Source organism: Rhopilema esculentum, chromosome 20 (assembly GCF_057945365.1).
Source record: "Rhopilema esculentum isolate cy_ngs chromosome 20, ASM5794536v1, whole genome shotgun sequence".
Lineage (NCBI taxonomy): Eukaryota > Metazoa > Cnidaria > Scyphozoa > Rhizostomeae > Rhizostomatidae > Rhopilema > Rhopilema esculentum.
The window spans coordinates 421,360-446,536 of NC_142834.1; the positions used below are offsets into that span (position 1 = coordinate 421,360).

At 36.7% G+C, this 25,177-nt stretch overlaps 1 protein-coding gene and 1 pseudogene across 1 annotated transcript; one reads left to right on the forward strand and one right to left on the reverse strand.

Moving 5' to 3' along the window:
- Positions 1 to 14,408: 14,408 nt before the first annotated feature.
- On the reverse strand, positions 14,409 to 24,224 carry LOC135687410 (uncharacterized; annotated as a pseudogene).
- Positions 15,832 to 17,132, forward strand: LOC148957735 (uncharacterized). The gene is made up of 2 exons (XM_089114581.1): positions 15,832 to 16,158; positions 16,749 to 17,132. Exons 1-2 carry the CDS (start codon positions 15,832 to 15,834, stop codon positions 17,130 to 17,132), a joined length of 711 nt encoding a protein of 236 aa, XP_088970707.1.
- Positions 24,225 to 25,177: the final 953 nt, after the last annotated feature.

Below are 25,177 nucleotides of genomic sequence, written 5' to 3' on the forward strand. Positions count from 1 at the left end.
AACTTTTATAAAAGCAAGTTCTTTTAATGCTAAAATTTTCAAGAACTTCAAGTCCTTAGTCATTATCTAGTACTGTTTGTTAACTTGTTAAAATTTAAAGTTTATTTACTCTCTATATAAATATAAGAGCTGAACAGGAGTTTTGTGTAATGATAAAGCTGTATAACATGGATACAGACAGATTTTCTTTGAGAGACCTTTTGCTATCAAGCAAAATTGTGTAGGTTGTAGTACTTGTTTCAAATATTTGCAATCATGATTTTGCTTATTAAATGCTTACATAAACTTTCTGTCAATATAGATACGAAAGTGCTTACAGATATATATCTAAGAATATTGACTTTAATTGTTTCTTCCACTAATTTTATAGGAAGCAAAAAAACGTAAGCCACCTAAAGACAGACAACAGTCAGTCCTGTCAGCCAGCAACACAACAGCACAACCAGCAGCATTGCCAATGAAAACCCAAACCATGACGATCCAGCAGAAGGTCCTTCAGCCAAAAAGGTTTGCTTACAGCCTGTGCAATTGGACCACTGCTACCAGTTGACTGCCTCTCCAAGGAAGTTGAAAAAGGAGCTGGACAAGGCTAAAGAAAAAATTGCGCACTTGAGACGAAGGCTAAAGACATCACAACAAAAGTCTCGCCGCCTAAAATTCAAAGTCAGGTCTTTGAAAACAGTTGTCCAGCATTTGAAAAAGAAGCAACTCATATCTTCAAGCTGTGAGCAGATGCTTACTCAGAGATTTTCTGGTGTTCCATTGGCAATGATGAAGAGGATGACATCTGGAAGCCCCTCCGAGAAGGGTGCCAAGTACTCTCCTGAAACAAAGTCCTTTGCTCTGACTCTGCAATTATTTTCTTCTAAAGCCTAGGAATTTGTGCAAAGAACATTTCAGCTTGCTTTACCACATCAGGCTTCAATAAGATGATGTTACGAAAGAATACCTGCTGATCCAGGGTTTAGTAAACCTGCATTTGAAGCCCTTCGACTCAAAGCAGAGGAAGCTAAAAAAGGAGGAACACAGGTGGCATGCTCCCTGATGCTAGATGGGATGGCTATACGCAAATACATTGCCTGGGATTGTACCAGATTCTGTGGCTTGTTGACCTGGGAGATGGTGCCAATGATGATGATTCAGCTCCAGTAACTAAGGATGCACGTGTTTTCATGGTTGTCCATGTGAATGGGTCATGGAAGGTTACTTGTGGCTACTTCTTGATTGACGCCTGCAAGGAAATGAGCGTTCCAACCGTGTAAAGCTTTGCATCCAACAACTGTCTGATACTGGTGTTGCAGTCGTTTCTTTAATTTGTGATGGCCAATCATGTCACTTCACAATGATGTCCGAGTTGGGTGCATGTTTGAACCAGCAATCATTGCAGCCCACTTTTCCAGATCCCAGTGGCAGTGACAGAAATATCAATGTGATCTTAGCCGTTTTCCTTATGCTCAAACTAATAAGAAATATTCTTACAGAAAAAGGATTGATGCTTGACAAAGATGGCAAAAAAATCCTTTGGCAATATGTTGCTGAATTGCAGAAGCTCCAGGAAAAGGAAGGATTATGTCTTGGAAACAAGTTAAAATTGGCACACATCAAATGGTATCAGCAGAAAACGAAAGTCAATCTGGCAACACAAACTTTCAGTTCCAGTGTTGCTGATGCCATTGAGTATTGCTCATCTGTGCTGAAAGTTAAGCAGTTTCAAGGGTCTGAAGCCACTGTGAAGTTCATTCGGATCATTGACCATTATTTTGATGTTCTTAATTCCAGAAACCCATGGGCAAGGGGCTTCAAGTCTGCAATGCGTGTAACAAACAAAATGATATGGGAGCCCTTCCTCGATGATGCATATTCATATATATTTGCATTGACAGATCCCACTGGTAAACCAATGTATTGCACGCAACGAAAAACTGGGTTCATTGGGTTTCTGGTTGCCATAAGGAGCATCAAAGCCCTTTTCAATGATCTGGTTGAACAAGCAGAAGCTCCCTTGAAGTATTTGCTGACATACAAATTCAGCCAAGACCACTTGGAACTGTTCTTTGGAGCTATTAGATCTTCTGAAGGCTTCAACAATAACCCAAAATCACAACAATTCATTGCAGCCTACAAAAGGTTATTGCTACGAAGCAGCATCCAAGGTGGGCGAGGGAACTGCCAGAAGCAAGAGGAAGTTGACATTCTCCATGTCATTGGTGATTCCTGTAAAGTCAATGGTGAAGAAGTAACCCTCACTGAAGCATCATTGATCAGGAAATATGATTTACAATTGAGACATCAACCAATAGTTTCAGAGCATGATTACACTGATGCACCAAACTTTGCCTACCTGTCAGAGTTCAAGATGTCTGCCATTTCATACATTGCTGGGTATGTTGCAAAAATGGTTGATAAAAGGATCATGTGTCTTATTTGCAGCAACGCACTGGGAAGCACAAAGCATGTAAGTTTAACAGCAAGCTTTCTGAATTTCAAAGATAGGGGTGGTTTATTTAAGCCAACATCAAGCGTTATTGTGGTTTGCAATGAGACAGAAAGATGCTTTCAACGAATGCTAGCAGCCACATGTGGCAAGCTTCCACAAGGCAAAGGCTTTCCAGATGCAGTCGCTTCGAGTGTTTTGGCGGGTATCAACCTATCTAGAGTATTCAGAGAGCTTGGAGACCATATGTTGGATTGTTCCTTACAAGACAATCACATCTTTGTGCTGATAAAAACCATAGCCAAGTGCTACTGTAAAATAAGACTTCACCATCTAGGAAAACTGGCAACAGAAAACATCTCAGGCGCAAAGATCAGGAAGAAGCTGAGCAAGCTAGTGCTGTTTAAGCACCAATAAACTTGGTGTTTACCAGCCTAAAATAAAAACGGTTTTTTTAAAAACCACCAAAAACACACACAATATTTAGTCCTCTGCTTATAAAGAAAATCAAAGGAGGCAGAAAATTGTTCTTATCAACTGATTTCAAAAGTCTTGTAAATCAGTAGTGTATTATGCAATATAAATAGTTGAACAAAATTTTGAGCACAACAACTATGTTATTGGCTATGTTCAAAATCTGAATGTCACCCCAATGGGGAATTTTTTTGCTCTATGTATGAGTTGTTTTCCAAAAGTTATTTTTAGAAAAAGAAATAGTTTAGAAATAGACCTGACTTTTAGAAACTGTCACGATCTGTTTAGTGTACGTATAACCCTTGCCATTTGACAGTAGAGTGCATATTTTTAATCCAATAGATAGACATTTTGAATTTTACTTCTAAAAATAATTTTGCAGGATATAGAAGGACTGAAGGTTATTTGTAGGAAGGTTACTGTACTATAATAGTTTCTAAATATTACAGAAACGAAATAACAACATACTTTCGGTGCTTCTGTCCGGCTGTTTTGCATTTGCTAAAGCAGTTCATGCATCCAAATTAAGTAAGTGACATAGAAACTGTATCTTTTTATTTAATGTTGACATATCGAGGATCTTGGAACCTTCCGCAATGCTCTCCATTAGCAAGTGCCTTTCCGCAATACTGTAGTCCACAAAATGCCAACGGCATAGCGATATCAAAACAAGCAGAGGCTCAAAACTTCTATGCAGATTTTGAAGTTACAAAACGACTCCTAATTCTTGTTTCTACCATACACAGCTAAGAATGCCAATGTCCACGACCTAAGATCTTCCCGTATTTACAAGTTCTAATGACCATTCACAACACTGCTAAGGCCCTCCAAGATGGCCGCCGCAATATTGTTATGGTCACATAGTCGCTCGATCCAGTCTTTTTTGAGATCAGTGCACTGAACTCGTAGTACCAGACGGAAATGGCGGGGAATAACAAAAGATCTGGTCTAAGCAGTGGAATATAAAGGACAGTTTATCTTTTTTGGTAGAAATACGTTTTAAGTAGTAAATGAGCTTTAATTTGTCACGTGACGTCTTATTACTCCATGTCCTTATATGGATATCTCATTAAAAATGAGCAAAGCAACATCACCCTTTGACACCGGAAATTCATTTTAGCATGCAATTGACTATCAAAACTATTAAAAGGGACTTTTTGTCGTTTTTGTAAACCTACATTGATAGTATTGATTGGTCTAAAAGAGTATTATCATTATTATTATTATTATTATTGTTCTCGAATTTTTATACAGGATAATACTTCCGTAGTGATATGCATTTATACATATTTACACTGTTTTCCTAGTAGTCCTGGCAAAATAAACAAAATTAAGATTAAAAAATTAGTTTACAATCAGCATTTATGAAATATAATTTGAAAGCGGAAAACAAATCCGGACAAGGGGGATGAAGTAGAGATGTATAAAAGAGAGTTGTAAGGTTGAAAGTTTACGTTAAAGTATAAAAGCTCTTCAGTTTATTTTTGAAAGAAATAAAATCATTTTCTGTTCGAATTTCTTTTGGAAGTTTGTTGAATAATGAGGCACCTTGGTAGTAAAATGATGCTCTTGCTATTTCCAGATTAATCCTCGAGATGTTAATCATTGCCTCATTCTTTCTGGTGTTTACATTGGAGTTTTTCATTGTAAAATAGCTGTCAAAGACAGGCATTAATTTAAGGAATTTTCATCACTGCACAAAACAGCGTAAAACGCAGATTTTTCGGGCCAATAGGGTGTGGCTAAGTTTTGACTGGACCTCTTTTGGACAGACCAACAATGTTTTACATTGTTTTCAGGGACGTTTTCAGTGTAATCATAAAATGCTGTTTTTAGGGACATGATTTCTAATCATGTTACATATTTCAATGTTCTAAGAACTGTCCAAAACACAGCCTTACTGTATATTACATACTTTTTATGTAATATGAGGTTTGTTTATATGATACAAATCAGTAACTGCTACTAATCTTTCAAAACTATACCTGGCTAGCTTTATGGATACCCAAACCAAAAACAGTTTTTTATCCAATATAAAACAAAGATAGAAATGGTATTCACTCCAATCATTGTGGCGTATTGTATTTCATACAAAAGAAGAGAAACAGGCCGTCATTTGATGGTGGTAATGGCATTGGGTCTTTTTGGCCATGCAATGCAAGAAATCCCAGGTTGTCGGAGGCCTTAGGTTAAACTGAACAAAGAAGCTTACCTGCGAGCGGAGCGAGCAGAAAATTTTGTGACCACGCCCCTTAGACTATTTTAAAATGTATTTCAGAATATTTCTAGCAGTTATTTTCTTGCAATCATTTTAAACATGCTTTTATTTCATTTGATTAATTCCAGTCTTAAAATAATTTAAATAATTACTTTATAAGACCCAACAGACCTTGGCTTATTCCTTGGAATATTAGCAATAACAGTTTTTATCTATTTCTTTTCCAGTATTATTTCTGTTTTCTTAAAAACACTTTTTGCATTATGAAGTGCGTTTGTGATTAACTGTATATTATTTTTTTGTTAAGCTGGTTTTAATTGAGTTTCACACGTAGATTGATTCTATTATCTCATTTGACTCTTGATTATAGTTTGTATTCATTTGTATTCATTCTAAAAACATTCAAATCAGTAGTATTTTGAGTATTTCTGTAGTAAGTGAAGTGCACATTTTTCAATTTATCACTGCACAAATTGGTCATCACTGCACCTTAAATTAATCCTTGGTCAAAGATAGCGCCTACGTTATTAAGCCGCATTTACACGAGCAATTTTTCCTTGGTAATTTTCCATGACAAGTTTCCTTGCCCGTGTAGATTATAAACAAGTTTTGTTTGACAATTTCTACACATTTCGCGTAGAAAGATAAAAAATCTCTTTGACAATATCTATTTGTGTTATGGCAAGCGGAGTTTATTGGTTAGCTGACGCGGCTCATTATTTGTGCAAATTTTTCTTGCCAAAATGGCCCCTTTAACGAAGAAGTAACTTTATTCGTGTGTGGGACAGCTGCAGCCTAGCCTGTGTTCCAGACCTCTAACTTTCAAGTTAGGGGTCTGGAGCACAGGCTACTGTAGCCCTACTAATGTACTGTGAATCTAAGAAAAAAAGACAGTGAAAGTGGTGGGCTCGGCCTTGGGCGAGCCATTGTCGCAGACAGATCAAAGGATTAGCAGGAAACTTGATTAGGGAACTCCGACTCACAATAAGTCCAATGGTTAAAATTTTGCGCTTGAAGTCTTTGAAATTTTCATTTTAAATCTTAGCAGGCAATCATATTTCATTGGTTTACTAAATTTTTAAATTTGTTCTGAATTCCAAAGGCTTTTGCGGCTTTGGAGAGCTTCCAAGAGCGTTGACGTTCCTTAATCGGTCCAGATTAACCTCGTGGCGGCCATGACAGCTAAGAAAAAGCAATTACTCACCCAGAAAGAAGGGTCTGGAGTTGAGTCAAATTTGTCAAGTTTACTTGTCAAGTCATTTACACGAGCAAGTTTTGCAAATAACAATTTTTTACTTGTCAAGTGCACTTGCTGAAAAACTGGCACGCCAGCTTTTGAACAAGTAAACTTGTCCAGTAAAAAATTGTCATTATTCCTCAATCAACACCAATCTACACGAGCAAAATAAACTTCTCAAAGAAAAATTGTCAAGAAAAACTTGTTCGTGTTAATGCGGCTTTAGAGTGGAGGCATTTGTACACATATGTACATATTTGCTTCATTGTTATTGTCTCATTTCTCCCAACTTTTTGACAGATGATTTTTTCTGCATGGCTTTCTATGCGTTCTATCTTTTGCTTTAAATATGGGGGTGTTGCACCATATAGCGAGAATGAACAGTACGTCAGAAGAGGAGTAATCATTGTTTGTTAGACAAGAGTACTAGTTTTTCTGTCCATGAAGGCTCGCATTTTTTCAGTAGGTGTAGTCTAGCAGAAGCCTTTTTAATAGATTCATTTAAGTGATAAGACATGTTGAGATTGCATGTTAGATTGAGACTTAGATATTTGTAGGTCTCGGTGTTATGTATTTCTTTGTTTCTGTGCATAATGTTGATACGTGTCTCCTCAAGTTTGTTGAGTTTTTGGCTAGTACCAAACATCATAACCTCTGTTTTGCCTTTCTTGGTGTTTATGACAGGGCCGGCGAAAGGGGGGGGGGCGGGACCCACGGCCCCCTACTTTTCTGCAGAGCTAAAAAAAATTTTAGGCAAAAGTGGAAATAAATCTAGTAAGATTCTGCAAGTAATTTTGCCCAGTATTCTCTTAGATGTGTCCTTAGCTTTACCTTGGTTGCTATGTCTTTACCATAGAAGACATACATAAAATTGAATATGGGAATTAGATCGAAGAAATCGGTCATTGTCTAAGTTTTACAACGAGTAACAGTTTGGCTTAGCAAATAGATCGAGAAACCTAGTCCAGAATAACTTGTTGCCAGCAAAAATTGACGAAGTTTCGTTTTTTCCATTGCCCAAACTTGGCACACAAGGTCTATTTGTTAACGAAAACTTTCTCAGAAACATTACAAAACAAGAGAAATCAGCTGTTGAAGGAAAAGCAACAACTGGAAAGATCTTTTTTGAGGTTATGAGAAATAAAGTATAGGCAGATTTGTTCTTAAAAAGTATCATCAAGAAAACTTCAGAGTCTGATCGTTTGGATAATCCATTCCTACTAAGAAAAAAAAATATCGACGAAATTATAAATTCTATTTAAACTCATTTTGACAAGCGCAGTTTGAAGGTTTTTCAAATTTTTGTTAAAGCACTTCATTTCTGAAAAAGTTAAGATCAGATGTTACAAAGTTATATCTTAACTGTACAAAATTGCTTAACTTTTCATTTTCAGTAGATAGTTCTTCTGTTGATATTTCGACGTTAATATTTCTTATTGATCCGTGTTTAATTTATTTTTCTCCCCCATCTTATTTCGGGTAATTTTAAACTCTAAAAAAGGTTTAATTACAAGCTATATGATAGTGGTTATTCTAAAACTTTGCAAAACTTTTCTATTTCAAGTCAACATCACAATAGACGAGACTATGCGACACCTTCAGTCAAAATTCACTTTAGATACAGTTTCTGGCCATCCCTAAGACACCATAATTCTAAAATTTTTCTTCCCGCCAACCATGGTGGCGGCCTTTCCTAAGCCCTTTCCAAACTTTGATATTTTTGTCCCTCCACTTTCAAATACGTTTCGCCTTCCCTGTATGACAAGCTCATTTTTATGAAGCCAGCAGGCAAATGGCTAAAAGTCTGCATTTAACTGTTTTTGGATTTCGTCTACATCTTTTCCAGAACAAAACAAAGACTGTATCATCGGCATTCATCAGCATTTTGCATTGTGACCGAGTTTTGATTGCATTGTTGAAATACAAGATAAACAGAAGCCTTCCGAGTAATGACCCTTGAGGGACGCCGCATAATATTGGTTCCGCAGAAGCACGGGGGAAAATTGTATTGCACCGGCGCGTAAAAATCATAGAGTGCTAAGTTTTTTTAGTCAGGAAAAAGTCTGCCATTATGGATTTTCATCCTCCATTATTTTTGTCATGGATACCGCGTCCTATAGTAAATTCCTGCATCGATGATACTTCAATGTTATTATTTTCACTTCGAAAGAATCTATAAACGTTAAATGAAGTTAAATTTTCTGTGTCTATCGTTGCTACTGGTTTTGAAGCTAACCAGTTTTTTGAAAGCAGCAAAAAAAATCGTTTTTATTGCAAGAAAGGATGCGAAGGATGTGTAAAGAAGACCCAGAAAACGCAACAGATTTCTTTAACCACCAAATATCCTAATTAAATTTTGGAAAGCGCCTTCGGGAAAGTTGTTCAAGGTGGCTTTTTATGCGAGTCATGTGATAGAGCATTAAGAAAGTCGATGCACACTAAGAGTAGGGGAAAAACAGTTAGTTTTGAAACTATTTCTACATAGTTTTTCTTTTATTTTCTACATAGATGATAGTTATTACAATTTATTTTCATGGTTAGAAATCTTTATAAGAAAATTAATTCCATTGAGTAGCAAGTAAGGTCTTGTAAAATAAGCAGGCTATAATTATAAAGTTGCATAGCAAATAACACAATTAAAAACAAAAGGAAAACTTTAATATTTTGGGTTTGTTTTTGGTAAATCAGGCCTATATTTCTCGCGAAAATTTTTTATATTTTTTCAACTTTTAAAAAGCTAGCTGCAATGTCGGTTATCTAAATTTCTAAACCATTCTGTTTCATTGGATATATAGAGAGAAATTAGGAAGAAGGCAAAAGTGTAGAAAAAGTGCAATGAAGACGACAATCATTTAAATGGTAAGGAAATTGAAAGTACAGCCCTGCAAAATGACAATTATCAGGAGAAGCTATCTAAAATTGAAAATGAAAATAAACTAATCTGTATAATGGGAGATTTTAATAGAAATCTGTTAGAGTATGCAAATCATACCCCAACAAACGATTTCATTAACATGATGTTCTCACAACATATACAGTCGTCGGTTCTTCATTCTACTCGCATAACAGAAACTACCTCTACACTTATTGACAACATATTTGTAAATAATGTTATAGGATCAAATATACAAAGTGGAAATATCCTGTCTCTGATATCAGATCATCTTTCCAAGTCCTGTATCATTACTGACTTCACACGTAATTACAAAAGTTTGTCTCATTCTTCCTATAACTATAGTCGCCTTGATGTTGATAACTTTCTTGCCGATTATGCAAACATGGATTTCTCTTTCTCTACTGACAAAAGTATTGGTCTTAATGATAAATTTGATAATTTCTTACTTAATCTATATAATCTTGTTGATAAACATTGCCCCCAGATAAGGCTGAATATGTCACGAACCCTCCTTTGTACGTTTCTTTTACCCCTTACAGAGGCGGATCCAGAGTGAGTTCCTTGGTGCACAGAACTCAGCCGGTTTTCAACATACAGCTAAAAATAGTGTTGCCTGAAACAAGTAATATTTAAATTAAAAAACTGAAACCTAAAAATTCTAAGTTTTATCACAGTCTCTTCAAAATCTTAAAATTGCCAGTTTCTTCTCTGTCGTGATTTGGAAACGATTTTCCAGACGCTGTGGAGGACAACAGCAGTCAATCCTGGAACTCAGAAATAAACGTTTTTTGCCTCGGAAGTGAATGAATTGAAACAATAAACTTTTTGTTTGGAACACGGATGGAACTCAGTCAAAACAGCATCTGGAACTCAGAAATTATACCATATTTGTAAGAGAGCTGTACAATGGCCCGTACTTGATTGGCTACCTATAGTTTCTGTTCTATCGTGGAACTGCAAAACATTGAATTCGAAATGGCGACTGCAGATGTCTTATACTCACGACCATCGCAGCATTCTAGCAGATTATTAAATGTTTGAGATAAAACTAGGAGATATCGTTAATTTTCCAGGAGTGTTAACTACCTTTGCTTTGAATTGTAGTCTTTGATGGCACGGAAAACCTATGCTCAGACGGAACACCATATTTTGATAAATAGGCTAGTGTCTACGGAGGCAAAACAACAAATTGCGAGCAAAACAAAAAGGAAAAACTTTGCTGTGACATCAACAGCAAACAAAGGGTATTGAGAAAGGGAGGGGGTTGCAAAAAGTTTCACAGAGGCGCTGTTTTTTGTCGGAAAGAAATCTAGAATCTAGATTTAGTGAGAAGATAGTACCTACCCCTCCCCCTCAGTGGCACCAAAATGCATAAATATGAATAATAATGTTGCCTTGTGCACAGTTATCAATGCATTATCTGAAAGTCCCTAGCCTTTGCCTTGAACTCAGTCAGGTTTTTTGCTGGATCCACCCCTGCCTTAGGCCCGTCTTGCTTACATTTTCCCGTAAGCTCATTCATTTTAGGATCTTCTGTTTTGCATATCATTATCGTAGGCTTCCCCTTGCACGCACGTAAGTAAGTCTGCATCACATTCACGCATCATAGTCTCGACATCCCCTTTCTTTGCTTTGTTTATAGGTGCGGGATTTTCCCAGGATTGTTAGACCGTAATGCCTAGTTTATTCATTGTTGTTTATTTCATTTTCTTATATCACAATAAGCATTTACGCAAGTCTCTGTTTAGTTTAGCGTCATTAAGCTTGTTTTAGCATACCTATTCAACCCTTCCCTTCCTTTCCCATGTTTTCACGTCGTACTTTTTACGTATTTCATGTCGTATCGAAATTTACTCATGCTTTTCTAATTATATATCCTCTTGCTTCAAAGTCTATATACAGCATGTAAAGTTTGAATTGAGAGAATGAGTTGAAGTGGCTCAAAGAAGTACGTAAACCTTCCGTGTTTGTTCTATCTGAGTTATACCTTTAGTCTTTAAGGACTACTGTTAGGATAACTAAAGTCTCTTAACACACGGTGTGTGACAAATAAGAAGGGATTGAAATTACGAACCAAATCATGGATTAATAATCGCATTTTAAAAATGATGAGAATTAGAGATAAGCAGGTTATTTCAACAGCTGAAGTCTACTGACTCCAAAACAGATCTAATGAGGACATTTAAAACTATTTCGAAACCGTGTTGTTAATGAGCTGAAGGAATCTAAGAAAAACTGCAATTATCATTATTTTGATGAAAACAAGAGTAATATGAAAATGCTTTGGAAAGGTATAAATAATATTGTCAGCTTAAAATCAAACAATCTAGACTCAATCTAGACAAAAACGGCTCCCAAAATAAGGATCCAGTTAAAATAGCTAATCAATTTAATCATTACTTTACGAGTGTTGCTAATGACATCACACAGAAGATCCTAAGAAACCCATGGTCTCCTTTGTCTTACCTAGCTAATCCCAATCAGGATTCCTTCTTCATTTTCCTTTCTACCACTGATCAAGTATCAGAGGTCATAAAATCTCTAAAAAATGGTAAATCTAGTGGTCCAAATAGTATCCCAATCAAATTGCTAAAAATTCTAAATCCCCACATTTCCATTGACCTATCAGTTTTGATCAATGAATCTTTTGAAACTGGTATTTTTCCTAATAAGCTTAAAATAGTGAAGGTGATCACAGTATTTAAGACAGGTCTCACCATCAAAAAATTAAATTATAGACCAATTTCCCTCCTGTCAATTTTCAGCAAAATATTTGAAAAATTAATGTATCAACGCTTCTATAGATTTTTTGAGGCATGTGAATTGTTGTTTAACTTGCAATTTGGATTTCGTAGTGGTCACTCTACTGACCATGCACAAGTTAGTTTAACTGGGAATATCAAGTCTTCCCTAGACAATAACAGATTTAGGTGTGGAATATTTATTGATCTCCAAAAAGCGTTTGATGATGTAAACCATGATATTCTTCTAAGCAAACTGGAACACTATGGAATCCGAGGAAATTCTCTACAGTGGTTTGAATCATATTTAAACGATCGCAAACAGTTTGTTTCCGTAAATAGACATTCATCTTCTATCTGTAACATAACAAGCGGTGTTCCTCAGGGATCAGTGCTTGTTATTTCTAATTTATATAAATGACCTACCAAACTCATCTAAGCTTTTAACATTGTTCTTATTTGCTGATGATACCAATATTTACTTTGAAACAGATGATCTTACTAAACTGACCAAAACAGTAAATAAAGAACTCAAGAGGGTAAAAACCTGGATGGATTGTAACAAACTTGCATTGAATATTGACTAAACTAACTTTGTACTATTCCACGCACCCAAGAAAAAACTACCAGATGTGATCCCTCTCAAATTTGGCAAAAAAATATAAAAAGAACCAAGTATGTTAAGTTCCTAGGCGTCCTTGTTGATGAACACCTTTCCTAGAAATACCATACCTGTGAACTTCGCAAAAAACTTTCTAGAACCACTGGACTTTTCTTCAAAGTATGGCACTGGATTTCCTTACCAACTCTTCTCTGTCTATATAATTTACTTTTTTCATAATTTCTTAATTACGGAATTATTGTTTGGGGTTTTACATTCGACACCTGCCTTACTCCGTTATTTCTGTTGCGAAAAAAAACCTTAGATGTTTAAAATTTAAAACACCTACAGCCCCATCTGCACCTTTATTTCATTCATTAACGATAGTCAAACTTGAAGATATATCATATTTAAACGTTCTAACATTTGTTTATAAAGCTTTAAATGAGCTCTCGCTAGTTTATTTTCACAATTATAGTACAATATTTTGGCTCCAAATTATGGAATACTCTTCCGCTCTTTATGCGAGTTGCTGCTTCAATTTCTGTTTTTCGATCTAAAATAAAAGGGTACTTTATTGACTCCTTAACTAGTGAATTTGATGAGGCTTATCTGGTTCATTTATATTTTGTATTCATATCTATATATGTATCAATATTTGTTGTTGTTTTTAATAATAATTTTCTTCGAAGTTTTCTTTTTTTTGGGGGGGGGGGGGGAGGCTCTCTCTCGATTAGTTTATCTATTTAGAGAACTCCTCCTTAATCAGTCCACAGTCTCATATTTATCTTTTTGTTTGTTTGATGTAATAAATTTTTTATTATTGTAGTTGTATTTAGTTGTACTGTAATATTTATTAGATTGTATATAAAATAGATTGATGGAAAAGAAAAATTAAAAAAATGAAAATTAAAAAATGAAATGATCTCAAAGCTTGGACACACAAACACACAATATAGGTTTCAAAGCAATGATGAAAGGGCCGGAGGTGGACAGTTCCAGATTCAGATTCTTGCTAGAAAGTAGGAGGGGGGGGGGGGCGTAAAAATTATAATTGGTCAAATATTTTCTATCATTTTTTAACTTACAGGAACAAACGTCAATTTAGAGATTAAGCGGCTTGTTTCGGCGATGCATAAAGAATTTCATATCAAGCAACAGCCAACCATTTACGATCCAACCGAATTTGCAGAGTTTTGCAAGAGAAACGGTGCGCCAACATTGTTTTATAATTTATGCAAATCCATGAATGATGTCAGGCATTCAGAAGGAAAAAAAAGGAAAAATGAATATGTTGCCATGAACGTTATTTATGAATTGTGTTATGGACGAAGCCAAAAATGTAATTATTTGCAGAAAGACCATGGTATGTATTTAAAAATGTATCATACTACGCAAGAGGGACTTGATACCGAAAAAAGAATGGGAAATACCGTAACCAGCCGAACAGTGGACCGAACAGTGGAAAACGAATTCAAAAAGTTAGCAGAAAGAAATGCCGAGTCAGTTAATAATGCAATTTCACTGGCTACAGAAAATGGGTGGTTAATTGTTTGCATCATTGATGACTACACAACAATCCATGCCAAACGCCGCCCAACTGAATCATCTACATCAAAAGTAAATAACATGTGTACCATTGTCTGTCGAATTTTCCCTGAAATAAATGCAATACCTCTTGTAACGCGCAAATATATAATCAAGGGACACGGGGCCTATTTTCCCCTGTGCATTGAAATATTGTTGTTTTTTCTCTGTTTAGTTGCTTCATCGTAAATTTGGTTTGCTCATTTGGTTCAGTAATGTAGTGACACGTAGTGTAGTTGGATTTAGCCTCGGTTTCATGTTTGTAGCTATAAAAGCGAAGCACGCCTTGTTTTCGGGGCTGTTAGAGACAAGGATAAGAAACGAAAGTAGACCGGGATAAAAGTATTTTTGGCAGCATGCTGTGGTTTTGGTTATGTGTTTGCTGAGCCTTTAAAGCTACAAGGAAATAAAGCTTGTAAGTAACAGTAACCTTGTTCTATTAGTTTCTTCATAATTTGTATCAGTTTCTTTGTTATTCCTTGTATATGCATTATTGTAAGTTTCTTAATCGTTTCGTTCATATTTTGTCGATTTAAAGTTGATTTAGAGTTGATTTGCTATATTTTATTGTAGCAAACCGCATCAGTTGTGATTTTTGCTGTGGATCCTGGGTTTTGGGCTTAGGTGTGTGTTGGAAATTCCCCTGTAGAACTGCTTTGAAGATTTGTGGCTACTCCTTTAACGTCATTCAATTCTCCTCAAATCCCATCAGGTGTCCATGTCTGTAATCTTCAAAATGAACTATCCAGTGAACAGACAATGCATAACTTGGCAATGACTTTCTGCGATCGAATGCCAGAATGGTTTGCAACAGAGCTCTTTAGTCCAGAGGCAGAACGCAATAAACTTCATGCTCATATGTATAGCGAGTCAAACAATGTGAGGAAGATGAGATGCCTTGATAACGTTCATTTGATCGAATTTACCATTCATCAGCTGAAAAGTACTTCAGACTTTTAAGAATGGCTTTGGAAATTCTTGGAACTTGGAAGAACAGAAATGAGGCAGTACATGACAGAATATGCATTGATCATCCCTGGTGATTGGCCTGCTCAGTTTCACGTAAGAAAAGTTGCTTATTCTAGATGTCCCTTCCAGCCTCCTGTTAATTGTCGAGAAAGATATGCAAATCAAAACACAAACACTCCTGTCTGGGAAAACGAAGGGCTCCATCATTACGCAAAGCCAAGAACAAGTGATGATTTACCGATCCATCTGATAGACAGTTTACCGATCCTTTGCAGGCTGCTGTTCCAATGTTAGGTCCTCTTCACGTTTCTTTAAATTTTGAAGAAACTTTGATGCAAAACTTACATTCATTCTTCAAATATATCTATGAAAGTCTTTTTCCAAAACAAAAGTTAGCAGATAAGCCAAAGCCATGGAGAACATCATTGCTCCTAGAAGTTGTCTAGGGTGGCTGGACTTTAATTCGTCCTTTATCAAAAAATCTTTTCGCAAATGCAACATCCCTTGCATGGTATACTTCTCAACCTCCTTGACAATTACATTCCACTAGTGCTCTCTTCTTACAGCGTTGTCTTTCGATTGAACTCATTTGCCATGTATTTATCTTCAATGATTTCTGTCTGGGTCCTGTTCTACAGCTTTCGCCGTTATCATTAAAACAAAGCACCACTCGTATGGATCTCAAACGTTCTATTCTGAAAAAAAACAATCTAGATTTATATCGATTTTTACAGACGCATATTACAACTACTGACGAATACCCTGTTGAAAACACTCACTTTATCATTAGAGCCCAAACTGTTGATGGTGATGATGATTCGATGCTTCAGAGAAAAGTCAAAGCAGTTTTCCAATCAAAAAGATCTCAGCATAATCATGAGGTTGCGGAGGAGAAAGAGGATACAATTGATATCGAATCAGTCTGGAAGAAATTTGTTGACATGGAACACAAAAATAGTTCACAAGAGATTGCCAATTTGAAGGCATATAATGCAACTAATGTGTGTTGCAACAAATTTTAGCATCTTCGAGTATAAATAGATAAACCAAGACCATGCCCTTGGAAGTTGCAAGCTTTCTAAATTGTTTGTTGCTGGAACATTTAGTCTTTTTACATACCTACTTTATTAAGTATATTTTACCTTGAAATACTTAAAATCTCCAAGTGTATTTTGTTGCGCCCAAAATAGATTTGATCAATATCCAATAAAATTGCGTTTTTCCATGCTAGTCAAAGTTCTCATTGATTTATGTCCCTCACAGTGTATAGGGGCATGCCGGAAAAGAAGTTAGCTGTGTGAAATACAGAAAGAGACAAACAAATTCCAACTATATACAAAACATCATGATACTATATACAAAAAAATCCCAAGATAACGTATTTATGTCGTATGAAATTACTGCTGAGTAATGAACGAAACGAAAGCATAAAAGCAATATTTAGGCCTGTTTACAACGTGGGGGTCACGTGATTAAAGTCCTGACTAGGGTCCAGACCACAGTACTTGTCAAGCTGTTAATTACCTAAAGTATCAGTCTATCGCCTCAGGCCATTCATTGTAACATTAATTAAAAAAATATCAATTTTCAGGGTCAAGAAAGATCAAGAACGGCCAACTGCAATTCTAAGGTCCCAAAATCAAAGCCGCTGCATTGCAAAAAATGCATTCATCTCGTTCGTGGACACAGAAGAGGAAAAGCCGGATCTTTTCCGATGTGTCCGAAAAATTTATGTAGTGCAGAAGGGAAAGATTATTCATGCAGATGCAAATGGCATGCGACGACAAATGGCAAAGAAAAAGGATTTAAAGAGGAGGAAGTGAAGGCGCGGGTGGTTGGCAATATTGTTGAGTATGTGCTGCCAAGTCAGCTGAGTCAGTATGGACTTCTGGGATGGGGAGAGCAAATTTCCTCGTGTACTGTTATCCCCACAATCGCCTGTTCTTCTGTTCTCCGCGGTGAGATTCTTCTTTAGGGAGATGCTTTAACAGTTGTTCCAGTAATTGTCAAAATTTACAAGAAAAAAATGACGAAGGGAAACAAGCTCTATGAAATTATTAGTGTATAGGGCGCAGCAGCTCCTATTACCGGTCGAGGAGGTTATCCAATACTCCGAGTTACAGGTGTACATGCCAGACTGTATCGTACGCATTGTTGATGTTAGCAATCTGGCAACACATCTGTTGGCTCTTCGCGATTCAGCCCCTATTTTGGCATGTGTATTGATTTGCCCACCCGACAAGTCTGTAGCATTGTGCATCCAAAACAAAACCATTTGCCTACCGGATAGCCACTATCATTACACAAATGGTGCTCTTATTTCTCTATGCGACAGCAACAACTTTTTAGAATTCTGCGAATACCCAGAATCATTTTTCAAGACATATTTCAACACCAGTATACAGGGAAGTAACCTTATTCCATTGCAGTTGATATGTACTATATTGTAACCTTCTATGACGGCACCCCTATACCTTTAAGCCTTGCTACCCTTTTTACTTTCATTCTTTAAAAGAACCTCTTTATATGAAACGAGTACTGGGCAGTCAGAAAATGTTGAGAAACTTCAGTATTAAAAAAGATTAAGAAACCATTGAAATTTGGAAAAGGCAAGAGCTCGGAAATTTCTTGAAAATCCACCAATATCATTGATTGGCTGGCATGTTATGTCGTGTTAGATTAAGGTCCGTTTGACCTATAAATCTGTTTTTACCCCCAGACATCGCCAAGCACGGGCTAATACAAAATATTAAGAAGTGAACCACCACCATAAAAGCCTTTTTTACTCGGTTTGAGCCATCGCACGTTTTTAGATCCCCCACTTTTCGCAACGCTCCGCGGTGCTTGTACACCCTGGTAGCTGGTATTCAATGGATTTTGGGAGATTCCCTTCAAATATAAGTAAAACAAAACTGCGTGATAATAAAACTTTTCGTGTTTCTAGGAAAACATTTTTAGAAAGAAACCACTTATACCAGTCGAAAGCTGAAGGAAAAAAGTGCTTACCATATTTCGCTACCCTATGTGGCCAAGTCTTTTTTCAAGATTCAACTTGTTTAAAAAGTATCATTTTTCAGCGTAACTTCTCGCACTTCTAGGAAAACATTTTTAGAAAGAAACCACTTATATCAATCGAAAGCTGAAGAAAAACTGTGCCTACCATATTTCTCTACCCCATGTGGCCAAGCCTTGTTTTCCAGATACAACTCATTTAAAAAGTATGATGTTCACTGCATTGTTATAGGCCAGTGATGTTGTCTTTTCAGCTTTGAAGCAGTAAGTAGTTGAAGCTGTTGGTTATATTGACTAGTGTTAAAAAATTAATAATTCTTGCTTCTGTTGATGTACTGAAGGTTCTATTAATTTTGCCAAACCAAAGTAGAGGATTTTTTTTGTAGTAATAATCTTGCATTTTTTGTGTCGTCTCTACGCATCGCAGCGCAGCAACACATTGCACGTGATATTTGGCCACCATTTTTGCATATTACAATTTTCCTCCGTGTTTTCCGCAGATGAGAGTTTTCCTTGAAACGAGACCTGTTCTGATGTTGAGAACAGGTAATCGCACAACCACATCTTGAGCCTTCCCTAAGATGCCATATTCAGGTAGAGTGTCGACCAGGATAGAATGGCTGATGGTATCAAAAGCTTTACTTAGGTCTATGTAAACTGCACCAGTGTAATTGCCGTTGTAATAACCATGCTAATACAGATAAGATAAACATGGAATCTTACTGAGGAAATCAAGAGCTAGAGCAACAAGTATGAATGATAGGTAGGAACAGCACAAATCAAAAGCAATTCAATGCAAATGAATCCAATATTATAAGCCTAAATTTAGCAATAAATTGTCTTTCTTGACGCATTTTTTCTTTAGCATACAGTCTCTGTAGAATGAAACCCATCTGCGACATACAGTGTCGCCAAAAAGGGGCGCGGGAGTCAACCGCCCTTGTCGCTTTTGACAGAAGGGGCAGGGGTAGCCAAAGTGCCCTTTTCACAGAGGTTTTTGACGGTACTGCCTTATTCATGACGGTGTAATAGTGGGGTAGGTAACGAATGGGTGAAGCTGAAACAGATAGCGGCGCCGCCCCTGATTGAGTTCGAAACAAAATGATGGTTACGAACGAATTGTTAGTAGCTGCGAATTATTTTTCGAATGCCCTTTTACTCAAGCCTGCCCCTTGCCCCTTAGTCGTTCCACCGTCCCTGGCAACATAGTTACCAAAATAAATTATACAGAAAGTATTGACAGAGCCGTGTCCAAACCTATGGAAAACCTTAAGGTCATATTAGCAACAAGAAAAGGCCACGTACATATTAACTATCTAAAAGCATCTTAAAATTTGAGAAATACTAAGACTTTGTTATAGATTTCAAAACTTGAAAAATTGAAACTTAGCTCGCATTAGTTGCAAAAAAGATATGGAAAGAGACCTAGTTTCGTAGCAACCTAGATTCCCTGCTAATCTGACACTGATCGTATGCTAATTATTCTAAACGTGACTTTCGGGTTTTCTTTAAGTTTGGACAATTCAGTTGTGCAGACATCGTTCAGTTGGTCAATGAAGCCAAGAATGACCTTGCGACTGATAAATGCTATCTAGTTGAACTTCGCAATGCTATTAAAATGTTTGTGTTTGACAAAGAAAGTGAAAACCTAAGAACGGAATTGTTGAAACATTGCAGCAGACTTTGGAAAAATTCAGATGCCGAGAAATTTTATTCTGAGTATTATGGTTCAGTTGCAATGAATGCTGAAAAGTTTTTCCCAAATTTACCCTTTCCTGGGTGCACACTGGTTGCAACTAGACTAGCAGACAAGATTGTCTCCCATTTCAAGACAACTAGCAGAGCAACTAGCAGTCCCAAAGAAAATCACTGAACAGGAGATGTTCGGTTTACAATATCTGGCAGGATATGTTGTGGATTCTGTTGTTAAGAAACTGCACCAAGTCTCAAACAGCCAAAAATCAAAAAGCTCTATAGCTATGTTAACATTTTTGAATTCATTGAGACTGGAAGATATTTCAGCTCAACAGCAAATACAATGCCAAACAAAAGGAGGTTTATGGGGAGTGAACAATGATTGTGTTAGGTTTTTCAGCTATGTAGAAGAAGAGTTCCGCAAGGCAACAGAATCTGGACACATCACCAAGATCAACTGCAACAAGCTGACAGAAATTTTAGTTGAAAGAGTTGATGTGGTCAATTCTTTCAGTGCCATGGAGGAAGGATCACTGTGTGAAATGGACAAAGAGACAAAGAAGAATCTCCTTGAAAAACTTATTCAGCTGTACTTGCGAGTTAGGGCATTTTCATTTGCAAAAACCAACACACAACTTCATTGCAAAAAATCCAAAGCATTACGTAAATATTTGAAATTACAGGGGTTGTAATAACTTCTAATCCAAAATAATTTAATAACTTTTAATACACTCCACTTTACATACATTCCATCAGAAAAAAATAGATCTCCAAAGGGCAATCATCATCAAAGGGCAATTATGATTTTTGTCAAAACATGTGATCCCTTGCACAGTTTTCAAAGCACCAAAACAAATTGTAATGGCAGCCTATGTCACTTGTGCAGCTTAAATACTTGGCAAAAGATAATTTTAATAACCTTATATGCCAAAAACTATTCAGTTGAAATCAGCCTAAATGTAGCTCCTTGAAGGAAATTTGTCAATGCTGTTACTCAAAGTGTTTTGCAGGCAAAGATATTGGTGTATCAAGATGCTAAAATGTTCAGTGTTTTATATGTTACTTAGAATATTAATGTTATCTTATAATTCTCTTGGAGCCAAGTTTCATGTAGCAATGATAGGTGCAGGTCAAAGCAGAGAGAATTTTGAAATTATAACATTTTAAAATCGAATTGTTTCAGAAAATCTGATGATATGTGGTTTTTCAGAGCAATTCCCAACAAAATCTTTTAACAGTAAAAAAACTACATTATCTAGTACTGGTGTATGTTAAACAAGACTAGTTGCATTTAACTGTGGTTTCTCTTTTAGTTAATTTAAGTGTCATTATCTAGCTGGACTTAGGTTTTCTTTTAGCTAATTTTGTTTCATCTACAATTGACCATGAGACTTGTCTTTTTTGGATATGTCCTCCTCTTGTGTTTCCTTTAACAGGTACGTTTGATCTTTGTATTCTGATTGTGTTATCATTGTACCCCAACATTCGCATTTCTGGATTGTCACTACGACGACCCAGAGAGCGTTGTCTACTGAAATATTCTTCAACAACATCCTGGTTAAAGCGGCTGGTGAGAACAAACTTCATTCCACTGGTTAGAAGGAACCTAGTGGCTTCAATGACTGAATACACAGCGATCTGCAAGCCTTCGTGTGTTTGCCAAGACAGAAACATTTTGTCCCTCGCGCTTTCACTGAAATTGCCATCTCTGCACATGGTGCTTGCTTTCCAATCTGACAAGTATTTCAAAAATACATTTTCAAGCCAGTGAAACCGCTCATCATTTAAACTGGTGTAAGGCTGTAGGAACTCCTTCCGCTTAAATTGACCTACCTTAGTGCTTCGGACATTGAGTGCATCAAAGAACATGTCCATCATTTTGCAAAATTCTGCAGTCCCATGTGTGTCACTGTCATAAAATTGTTTAAGTGTGTTTGCTGTAGTTGCACTTAAAACTTGTGCAGCTAATGACACATTCATTACCCCAAAGGAGGTTAGCTGTGTGTGTGAACTTGACAACTTTGGACAAAGCTTCAAACCTTTGTCCATATCATCATTTACCAACTGGCATATGTGTTGCTAAAGAAGGTACTTTCCATTGTTCCACATGTAACATGTAGATTTTCCTGTGCCAGAATGATACAGGCAGTTACGGGCGGTCTTGAGGAGGTGTGGGGCATCAGCAAAAACCATAGAAATCGTTTGGGTGCAAAAATATTGATGGATCGATAAACCACTGGTTTCCAAGGGGTTTGGTCCATAGTGGCATGCACGCGGAAAAATTTTCTGTTTGGAGAAGCTCCATCTGATACTGAGGCAATTACTGGTAGCTTGCAGGCCTATTCCAAAACAGAAACAGCTTTCCAGAAAATAGGCATGAGCTGGTATGAGGCTACACCACTTGTAGCAAAATATGCTAGGTTGTATTTTAGGTCACATGCAAGGCCTCTGACATAAAATACCAAGGCATGAGAAGCTAGGTTATCTTGCTTCTCAATTGTGGCAAAATTGATCTCTGGATCACCAAGGTCCACATAACCAATCAGTTTTCCAGTATGTTTATCAAATACTAACTTTGACTGCACTTTCATTTCGTCAAAACCAAGAACCACATATCTTTGAACCCCTTCAAGATTACGTGTTATTCTGGTAAGCTCCTCTATCACACTAGGATTGAATCCTGCTGTAGGAGTTATTGCATTCCTATAGTCTCGCAAAGTCCTCCTACTTGGCAAGGTCAGCACATTTCAATCCCTCAATTCATCATAGGCTGAGGCTGATCTTGCTGCCAAGGACAGACAAAATCTCATTATCATTGGGTGATAGCAAATAGCATTATTCTTACACTTGAAAGCTTCTTGTTGCTGCTCCAAAAAAAGCTTCATAAATGGTGAAAGCTTTTCAATATATAAATCATAAATGACATAATAAGCTTCACATCTTGGTTTAATTCAGAATCAAGTGACAAACTGTTTGATTTTATTGACAGCCTCATTTCATCAATTTGTTTTTGCAATTGACTGCATTTAAGTCTATGTTCCTGAAGGGTTAATTTGAGACGGCTTGGGTGAGTGATGGATACTGGACCTTTAGCCTTTGCAGGGATACACAACTTAGTTGTTTTTTTGTCCAATACTTTGGTAAGCTTCCTTTCAACTGTTAAGCATATCTTGCATTGGTCTGAAGATTCACTCAGAATGAAGCAATCTTTTGGCCTGTTGTATATGACTGTGTTCACTGGAAGAATGGATTTTTCTTGCAAACTGACTTTGTAAGGAATAGCATGAACCTGTAACTCACTTGAAGGTTTTGCAATGCCCCCACATATCTTATGCTGCTCAATCTTTCGAATCAGCTCTGAGACAGGAATATTTTTCAAATTTTGTTCAGATTCAGTGTAAATTGGATGACTTTGTGGCAGCAGCCAACCATAGATGTATAATGTGTATGTCAAATTGTTGCCAATTACCAATTCAAATTTTGGAATCATACATTCTTCTTCAAAGAACTTTAGTCTCAGCTGGTTACTCACTGACTCTTGTTGCCAAGCTGGAATCTTAAGTTTAGCAGCCCTTTTTACTACTTCTTCCAAACTTTGGTAGAGATCAGTTTTTGCCTGTTCCACCACTCGGTCTTGAGCTACACTTGTATGTTTGTATTCTTTGATGGGCTTCAATGGGTGGAACTTCTCTGGCAAGTTCTCTGTGTGTAAAGCACCAAACCGTAGCACTTTCCTGCCAGTGTCTAATGGATAAAAAGGAATTCAACTTATTTTGTAGCATACAAGTAATGTGTTTTCTGTTTAAATGCATTAAATACAGCAGAATCTAGCAAGTCTTTAGGAAACCAAACCCCACAATATAAGAGAGTTACAAATGGTCATAAAAACCACCAAAATCTTCTTCAAAACCTTTTTGGGAAACAGAAAGACTTTCTCTTGAAAAATTTAAATAACTAAGCTTATCGTTACGTCGTATATATGGATAACTTGAAAAATGATTTGAAAAATTAAATTGCTACGTTCTAATTTGGCCTAAGCAAAGCAGACGGGTTGTGCATTTGTTTTTTGTCTAAGTAGAAGCGTCACACCAGACTTATTCTTAGTCACACCAGACTTACTTGTGAATTCAATATCCTCCAATTTTTAGTGCCTCGCGCATGTCCATACATTTCCTGATGCCATCAGCTGCTTGAAGTTGGAATCTTCTTCGTGGTACTTGGTTAAGACATCAAACACAGCCTTCCTCCACAAAACATATCGCTCACTTGATCGCATGCTGACTTGAAAAATCCCTAAACCACTATACTTTGCTGTCCTGCTGGCACCACATTGTGGAAAAGCACAATTCGCTCCCAGCATATCTTCGATTTTATGAAATATTAATTCATCACTCCCTTCTCGTCTCGATCAATTTCAAAAATTTGTACGCTGTTTCACTACGCGTTGCTATGTGCCCTGTTCGTTGCCTTGCACCCACATCGGCACGTGACCTATGCGTTTTTGAACAATAAGATAATACAATAGGCTTCCAGAAGAAGGTGAAGATAATGTTTGGCAAGCTTTTTGCTAATGGGCTATGATTGATAGCCAACCAAGGAGTGCGAGAATATACAAAACTGCAAATTCAAAACATCTTGTTCTCCGCCCAGTTTCCCAACAATTTCCAACAACCTATGCACCCAATGCAGTCACAATCTATATCATTTCTACACAATCCAGAAATGCACATTCCTGGAGCCCATACGTCAAAGCCTGTTGCGAGAAATCTTGAATCAGGAGACATGTTGCAGACTTGAAACTTTTAAAATTTACTAAGAAATATATGCTGTTACCTCTAATTAATCGCCTTTCAGACTTTCATATATAGCCTCACACGTCTCTGGGATAATTTTACTCATCGTACACTTTGGCACACGGTACAAGTATTCCATATCTTGATAAAAATTTCCTATAATCTGTATAAAAAAATGTTTACAAAAGCATATGTTAGATTCATGCCAATTTTTGCAGTCCATCAAATATTTATGGTTAATATTAGCACTAAAGCTATACTTAGTGTATTTCAATTGCAAAATTTCTTTATTTGAATTTTTGAGCTCTTCCAATATGGAATGAATTTGGCAGAACCTCCCCCAAAAAATTAAAATGGAATCCTATCAGCAGGGTGACTCTAATTTTGGATAGAAGCTGCCAGTATTTTGATAGTATTGCAAAGGATACAGCTACAAATTTTGTAAAACTTCAAAAAAACATTGTTAAATTCATGTTATGCTTGAGCAGGAATTTATTTTTTGGCATGGTTCAGTAAACCC